The sequence below is a fragment of the Microtus ochrogaster genome, linkage group LG2 (assembly GCF_000317375.1).
Source record: "Microtus ochrogaster isolate Prairie Vole_2 linkage group LG2, MicOch1.0, whole genome shotgun sequence".
NCBI classification, from domain to species: Eukaryota; Metazoa; Chordata; class Mammalia; order Rodentia; family Cricetidae; genus Microtus; species Microtus ochrogaster.
The window spans coordinates 34,170,464-34,179,158 of record NC_022028.1 but is presented as its reverse complement, the minus strand read 5'-3'; the positions used below and the strand labels follow the sequence as shown (position 1 = coordinate 34,179,158).

General features: G+C 49.1%; 1 protein-coding gene across 1 annotated transcript in view; it reads right to left on the bottom strand.

Moving 5' to 3' along the window:
• Positions 1 to 7,397: 7,397 nt before the first annotated feature.
• The window catches only part of Nodal (nodal growth differentiation factor), a 7,081-nt gene continuing 5,783 nt past the window's right edge, over positions 7,398 to 8,695 (bottom strand). Inside the window, exon 3 of the mRNA XM_005360087.2 lies at positions 7,398 to 8,208. Coding sequence (XP_005360144.1) covers positions 8,056 to 8,208 — 153 coding nt within the window. The 3' untranslated portion in view covers positions 7,398 to 8,055. The remainder of the gene's footprint in view (positions 8,209 to 8,695) is intronic.

Sequence of the window (8,695 nt, the reverse complement as noted above, 5' to 3'; positions counted from 1 at the left end):
TCTCTTCTCTGTGGTTTTGGAGCCTGTCCTGGAACTAGCACTTGTAGACCAGGCTGGTTTCGAACTCACAGAGAGTCAGTCACCTGCCTCTGCCTCTGCCTCCCGAGTGCTGGGATTAAAGGCGTGCGCCACCACCGCCCGGCTTGTCCTGGGAATTTCTAATTCTTTTGGATGCCTGTCTAAGCCCTCTTAGTAAGATTTCAGATCCCCATTGTCTGGGAAAGTCAGCTGTTTGTTTTTCCTTTGCACCATGGAAAGACCCTGTTTTGTGAAGACTTTAGGAAACAGGAAGGACATCTGCAGAACTTGGTCTGTCTCCTGCCACACAATGTGAATAGCTCGTACTGCAGCCCTCTGTGACGATCGCTGTCTCAGGAATAAGCTGGGTCTCCAATGTTTGGGGATTCTTGGAGTCTCCAAGTTGATAATCAGAAGAGTTTTATTTCTTTGTTAAATGTATCTGTTATGTTTTTAATTAAACTCCAAGTTTTATTTCATGGAGTCTTGGGAAAACTTAAGTTGTGCTGCCATTGGCATAAGCAGCTTGCTCAGGACCTCTGTACCCTGGAGCTTCATTCTTCGCGAGCAAGGCTCATGGTTCTTCGCACACTGTTGTTGGCACTCTGAACGCTGCAGTGAGGAGGCGTGAGTGTGCAGAAGAATATATGCTTCCTCATTGAATGCTGTCTGCAGCAGAGTGGCTTCCTAGACCCACCACTAGGAAGGGAGACATGGCAGCTGAGTAGGATAGAGAAACTTTCCTTTTTCTTGCCATCTTGGAGAGTCTGCACGTGCGCCCCTCCTCAATCAGAAAACATGTCTAGTATTCCTTGGAGTGTCACCTGTGTGGTGCAGGAGCCTTTTAGCCTTATGTCCTCTGCCAGGACCCCTCACTGCTTGGTGCAGACCTTATATGAAGGCCACCTGCTCTTTGACCTCCACACATGAGCATTGTAAGATAATTGCACAAGGCAAGACATAAGCTTCCTGCAGATGGCATTTTTGTGCCATGCCTCATGAGCCATTTTCTAGTTAGCAGGGTCCAGTGGGGGTTCACCTCTGGGTGATCCAAAGGCCTCACAGCTGGAGCCTTAAATGGAGGGTATATGGTCCTAATCTGCCAGTCTCCCTCCTGAAGGAGACAGTTATTTAAACCTTAGTAGCCATCTACACTGTTGCTATGAAGGATGTGTTTCTGCACTTGTGACAATCAACCTACATGAGGAAGAAGCTCCAGCCCTGGTGGGAGACACCAGCAGTGCCCTTCCTCCTGAGTTCCCAGCCCTTGTGTTCTGCTCAAATAGGCGCTTCCTTGCCTCCTCCAGGACACTGGAGTGGAAAAACTGGCTTCTAGATAGAGTTATCTACTGCTGTGTAACAAATTACCTGCCAGCCTAATATCTCACAATAGTAAACACTACCTGTTGGTGTCTCAAATAGGGTTAGGGGCTGCTCAGCATGGAGCTTTAGCATGAGGTCTCATGGAGGTGCATGTAGTCTGTTTCTGGGGGCTGCTCTCGTCTGGAGCTGGAGAATCCCACTTCCATACTTTGTTTTTGTGGTTGTCCCTCATTCCGTATGGGACTTGTAGGTATCATGCCATAGCACCTAGCTTCCTCCTAAGTGACTGATCCTAGAAAAGGAGGTGGGTAAGAAGAAAGTTGCAGTGCCTTTACACCACCGTGTCCCTAACAGGAGGAAAGTAGTCCTCAGGGAAATGGGGATAGCCACAGCCATAAGCTGGCTGCACATTGCTATCAGATCAGCCCTCTAAAATGGGACCAAACTGGGATAAAAGACTTCTCTTTCCCCAAAGCTACCCATTTGTCTTAAGAAAAGCGGCAGGAAATGGAGATTCCCAGATCCGTTGCATCCGCCCCCCCCCCCATCTGCCTGTTCTCAAGAACGGTTGCTTTTATGGGATTCTGAGATGGCCTCTTCAAGTGTCATTTACCCCTTCTGTCTTCCTTTAGCCCAGAGTTGACAAAAGGAATTGGGGGCCTTCCTGTGCAGCCATACAAACTTTCTTAACTGGAGCGGTGTTTGGCAGAGGAATCAAAGGGCATTAGGTGTCAGGTTCATGGGTTACAGAGCAGAAAGCAGTTCAGGTTCTTAATATTGAAGTCAGGTGCTACCTGCATGCATTGGTCAAGGTGTCCCACCCAGATCATAAGCCAGGGACACCTGAAAAATGCAGATGTCTGTCTGTACTTGATTGCTCTGGTCAGTGCAGCATGCAGAGTAGCCTGTTGCCTCCTGTGCTCTTACAAAAAGCAGCAGCCTTGTTTTCACCTGTAGGGGAAGCCACAGAGGTGGCTCACCAGTGCCTCGGATCTCATGGGATGTCTGCTTCTTCCTGCCATCCATTCTCCCCATCCTTAGGTGGAGGCTCTTGTTTGAATTGGTGCTCTGTCTTCTAGTCTTTTCTTTTCTGTAACCATGCTTGCTTTGGAGTGTACTTCAGGCTCTCGTGGTGGGATAGGGAGCTCTTGGGCCTCTCATCTGTTGTATTCCACTGAAAGCCCATCCAGCCTTTTGTATAGACTGCCACTATGAGTGTACCAGGCGTGTACCAGGTAGGGAGCCTCCCCATCTGCATCTTGGGTGCTGGCTGCTTGAGGGGGATGTGGTGGAGCCCTTTTTATTCCCTCTAGAGGAAAGGCGCTACTGTCTTCACGTAGTTCTTTAGTGTGTTTTCTGGACTCCATGCCCATGGCAGCTGTTTAATGATCTGCGAAAACCCAATCACTGACCCATCCTTACCATGGAAGGCGGGATTTATAGTGGAGGAACACCATTTCTTCTTGGGGTAGAGGGTTCTGTCTGAGCTTTTGAGTTACCCACAGCCCCTTGCCTCTCAGCCTTTAGTGACGGGAATTCGGGTTCCCGCAGTTGAGGCAATCCTTCGGTGCTTGCCATCCCGCCGTGCTTCCTGCTCTGGCAGTGCTTTTCACGGTAGTGGTGGACTTTGTTGAAGCTGCTCACAGTAGCTGAAGACTGTAGGATGACTGACAGGTCCTCAATTTTCCAGTTGATCAGTCGAGATACCTTCCCCACCCTCTGAAACTAGCTTTCCCTTAGGCAGGTCCTGGATGGCAGAGCTTACTTTCAAAGTCTTTGGGTGGTCTGTGGTTTCTCTCTGCTTGCTCAACTCTTCCTGCACCCTAGTGGGCCATACTGTGCCCAGGAGAAAAGGCTACTGAACTAGCGGAAACAGTTCCTAGTGGATACAAACTCCTGCTTACCTTTCTGAGGTGGAGGGGTGGTGGTGAGAGGCCGAATGCCTGGTAGACACTTGACTGTGCTGATACTTCCAAAGGGAGCTCCTTCCAGGGCTTCAGACCTAAATCCAGGGCATTGTGAACTTAAGAGAATCCACAAGTCTAGCGCAGAATGCCCATTCTTGCCTCTATACCCCCTTCCTCTCCATTTCAGTCTTAAAAACTGCCCAGCCCAGGCCTGGGGGTTATGACTGGAGGGCAAGAGAGTGGGGACACCAGCAGGAGGTAGGGGCCAGCGTGACACCAATGCCTTGGCCCCCACTTCATGGCTCCAGGAAGCCTTAAAGAAGACAACTTGAAGAATCCCAAGGACTCCGATTCCCAGTTGTCCATATTAAGAATCTGTGTTTTCTGATAGACCCTCCCCTGTTCACTGCTGCAGTCTTAGCCACATGGGATGGAATTTCAGAGGCTGCCAGTACTTTCCTTGGTCCTCCTACTTGGTTCCCTTGATGTGCTGTCCCCTTACCTCCCTCCCTTCGCTGTCAGCAATGGTCAGTGGAAGGTTCCATGCAATCCTAAGACAGTCCTGTGTGATTCCATGACCAGTTTGTTTCTTACTGTCCTTCCAAGCCAGCAGGTGTTTGGAACTAGGTGAAAATTTCTCACCAACGGTTGCTGTTACAGCTAAATAAAGACATTGAATATTGACTTGGTGTTTTGTGGTGCTGGGCAGTGAACCCTGCATTTCACATATGCTACAGGCACACTTCACAGAGCCAGCCTGAACTTAGTATGTTAAGTTTTTTGTTTGTTTTTGAGATAGAGTCTCACTGTAAATTGCAAGATGACCTAGAACTTCCCATATAGACCAGGCTGGCCTTGAATGCAGAGTCACAAGCCTCAGCCTCTCAAGTGCTAGGTTTAAAGGCTTGTATCACCACACTTAGCCTCTTGGTATATTGATTTTATTTATTTGTTTTCCGAGATAGGATTCTCTGTGTAACAGCTCTGGCTGTTCTGGAACTTGCTCTGTAGATCAGGCTGGCCTCATTCACAGAGATCTGCCTACCTCTGCCTCTCCAGTCCTGGGATTAAAGGTGTGTGTTGTGGCCACCATCCAGCTTGCCTTTTTCTTTCTTTTCATTCCTTGTTTATTTGGGGTCAGATGCCACACAGGGTTTGCACCTGAAACCCCACTGCTCAGGAGGCTGAGGCAGAAAGATTGCTGAAAGTTGGAGGCCAGCCTGGCCCACATACACACCCACACACCAGAACAGTGTCTGGTGTGCTGTTACAGGTTGTTCACATTTGGCGAGTCTCGGCTGGAGAAGCCAGGCCAAAGAGACCTGCTGCTTTCTGTCTTCCTAGTGGATCAATGTCATTCTGGTCCTATGAGTGTGAGCACAGGAACTTAATGGCCTCTCCTTGCTCTGAGAAGCCCACCCTGGCATATGTATCTTGCTCTAGACCAGTGGTTCAACCTTCCTAATGCTGTGACCCTTTGACACAGTTCCTCATATTGTGGTGACCCCGCCCCCAACCATAATTTTCATCGCTATTTTATAATGGTAATTTTACTGCTGCTATGAATTGAGTATCTGATACACGTATCTGGTATTCCACCCACAGGCGAGAACCATTCTAGGCTGTGCTGCATGAGCCTGGCTTGGCTTTCTTGTCTTGGCTGTGGACAGGTGTCAAGACAGTGTCATAGAGTAGAGATTTGGTGCTGGGCCTTAGATCTCTCAACCTCTGGTTCTACCAGGGTAAAGAAATGATTGTACGATCAGGAGAATCTGTGCCTAGTGCTGGTACAGCCAGTTCTTGGAGAACTCAATTGGTACACATCTGTACTCCATCACTCTACACTGCATGGGCTATACTGAGACCCTCTGTGCAGATGTGGATTAGAGCAGACAGAACTATATAAAGCTAGGACTAAAGGGAACTCGGAACTGGGATAACCTGCAGAGCCTCTACTGGAAATGGAGGAATGGGGTTTTCCTGCTGTAGAAGGATTCTTTTGTTTTGTTTTGTTTTGTTTTTTTTTTTTTTTTTTTTTGACAGGGTTTCTCTGCAGCTTTGGAGCCTGTCCTGGAATTCATTTTGTAGACCAGTCTGGCCTTAAAGTCACAGAGATCCACCTGCCTCTGCCTCCCAAGTGCTGGGATTAAAACCAGCTTGCACCACCACTGCCTGGCTAAAAGGGTTCTTAACATGGAGATAAACTCAAGTCATGGTGCAGAGGGTCACAGCTGTGTGCCCCTCAACTCTGTATCGTCTTGTCTCTGCTACTGCCAGACCCACCTGCACTGTTTGTGTGTGTGTGTGTGTGTGTGTGTGTGTGTGTGTGTGTGTGAGAGAGAGAGAGAGAGAGAGAGAGAGAGAGAGAGAGAGAGAGAGAGAGAGCGCTATTGTTTCTGCCCTTGGTCCTGCTTACAGTGTGTGTGTAAGGAAGCTATTGTTTCTGCCCTTGGCACTGCTTACACTTGCAGAATACTAGACCTTTGCCTCGAGAGCAAATATCTATAAAAGCCCTACATTCAGATAGGACAGTTGTCAGAGGGAGTCCTTTGGGATGTTCAAGGCATCCTGCCAATGCATGGACCAGATCTGGAACAGTTAGTTGCTAGACAGTGGTACCCAGATACCCGCAGCCAGCCAGTGGTCTTGCAGCTAGCATGATGAGCATAATCAACACATGTAGTTAATCACTTTGTGCCTCCAGCCCCAACTTGACATAGGCAATACCTTGTCACTAGGGAACTTCATCCCAAGTTCACAGAACAGCCAACATGAGCTGGAGTCAAACAGCTTGGCCTTCAGCCCTGCTGAACTTCTGGCTGTGAAAGAACTGCAGGCACCTGCTTCCTAAAGCCCCCAAGAGGCCACTTCACTCCACTTCAGCTGTTGATAGTGGGCTGAGTCCTGAGGATCATCAAGCCTTTGGTCTAAGATAGGTTAGCCTAGTCCTCTAGATCCTATCCAGGTGCCCTGCATCTCTCAGCACTGCTGGGATATCCATAAAGGCCTTCTGGGGTAGCATTCAGGAAAGCCCTTGGAACAAGTGGATTCCATAACATTGTTTCAAAACTAAAATTTGGCACTGCATGGCGGTAGAGATGAGTAATCCCAGCATTTGAGAATCGGAAGGAGAATTGCCTTGAGTTTGAAGTCAGTCAGAGCTAAAGGGAGACACCGACTCAAACCTCAACTCGGAACCCTGATGACTGAACTGCTCAGCTCTGCTGCTGAGTCATCTTAGTCAAGCCCAGGCTAGGTTGTAGCCAACCCAGTTCCTGCTTGGACCAGTCTCACTGCCTTGATTCAGCCTCGGCTGGAGCAAAGGGGATGGGCATCCTAGGAGGAAGAGCTCCTGTAGACCTGCACACCCCCAAAGCAGCTCCATCCCCCAGCCAAAAGAACAAGCAGATACCTTAGTGATGGAACTTGCCTCCACACACCCCCCCCCCCACAGGAATTCTATGTGTAGCCCTGGCTGTCCTAGAACTGCTTTGTAGACCAGGCTGGCCTTGAACTCAGAGATCCTCCTGTCTGCCTCCCCAGTGCTGGAATTAAAGGTTTTGGTGTTTGTTTTTTGGGGGGAGGGAAGTTGTAATAGAACTTTCTTTAGGCATCTGAGTTTCCTTCTTCTCTGCTGCCATGCATAATCAGGAGCTATTCATGCCCCCCCCCCCCCCGAAAGTGGTTTCAACAGGGCTTAGCAGGTCTTATGCTTTAAGGTTTAAAATCTCAAAAGTGGAAGAAGGCCCAGAGGACAAAGATCCATGGCCCTCCCTTTCAAATGCTTCGTTTTGTTTATTTCGAGACAGGGTCTCACTGTGTAGCTCTGACTGTCCTGGAACTCACCATAAAGACCAGCTCTCCCTTCCAATTGCTGTTAATTAAAGGTGTGCACCAATAGGCCCAGCTTTTCCTGCTGGGGTTTAATCCAGGGTCCTTCATATACTAAGTAAGTAGCTGCCACTGAATCATAATCATTCCCTAGCCCTTAGAGGTACTTCCTACAAACCAATCAGGCTCTGCCGCTTTTTTCACACACATCACATAGCCTCTCTGCAAAATCTATGACCACAGCCCAATGCCCTGCTGGTTTGGAACCTCAGAACCCCAAAACATACCTTGAGAGCCTGGGGTGATTTCTCACTGACTTTTAATAGACTTGGGTTATGTCTGCCAAGCAGACGTCTGACAGCTCTGGCTTCTGTAGTCCACCGTGGCCAGTCCCTCTTGGATAAGTGCCCACCTCTCTGGTCAAAGGCACAGCTGGCCCTGGGAGAACTGGACAGTGGCTTTATTGTTTAGGCAACTCATTAGCTGAGATCACGGAGCCCCTGAGGAAGGCCAGCCCGTTAGCGCCAGCCAGCTAGAAAGTTGTAAGGGTTCCCCTAGACCAGCTTGAATCAGGGAGAGCCAAATGGCTAGTTTTAATCTAATACAATTATACTGATCTTTAGGGAGGGACAGCGGGTCACAGCCACTTTTAAGAATACAGGAAAGCTATAATAAATACATATATACCTCAGCCTTTGCACACCATTTCTAGGGCTTCAGAGGTTAAAGAGCACTCGTGAAGTTCATAACCCCTATTTCCAGGGAGCCCAGCCAGCCCCTGAAAGGTTTCCCTATTCCTGCCTCCCCACAGGCCTCTGGCCTGGCAGGTCTAAGACACAGGGGGCAGGACTTCCTCTTCAGCTCTGGCAGGCAGAGCCCTTCTTCTGTTTCTGCTCCCTGGATGGACACTATGCGTCTCCCTGGAGTTTACCAGCATTGTGGAGGGCAAGCGGATTCAGCACTTGCCCTGGCTCTGTCAGAGGCACCCACATTCCTCCACAATCATGTCCTTATGGTGTTCCAGGAGCACCCTGCCATTGTCCACGTAGAGCATGCTCAGTGGCTTGGTCTTCACAGGGGCACAGCACGTGGAAGGGACCCGGTGGGGCTGGTAGCGTTTCAGCAAGCTCTGAAAGGGAGGAAGGAGGGAGAGGCAGAATTAGTAATTCTGGCTAAAGTGAAAAATTATCTTCATAAACAATAGGATGCTTCACGTACAGCCAATTCATGAACCCCCATGTCTGTGAAATAGTCTGTTGGCCTTGAAATAGACTTTGGAGAAGAAGTTTAATGTCAGACAAGCAATGAGCGGGAGGAGAAAGACTCATCCAGTCCTAAAGTCCATTTTGAATGTCAGAGGAGCAGAGATCCTGTGTTCTGTTCCCATCACCTAATTAAAGGAACACGGAGAAGCTGGGGATGCAGCTTAGTTGGTAGAGTGCTTGCCCAGCATGTTTGAGGTCCTGGATTTGAGCCCCAATATTGTAATAACTGGGTGTAGTGGTGCATGCCTGTAACCCCAGCACCAGGGGGAGTGAATCCTGGGCCATGTTTGGGGCTGGCCTGGCGTGTGTGTGTGTGTGTGTGTGTGTGTGTGTGAGAGAGAGAGAGAGAGA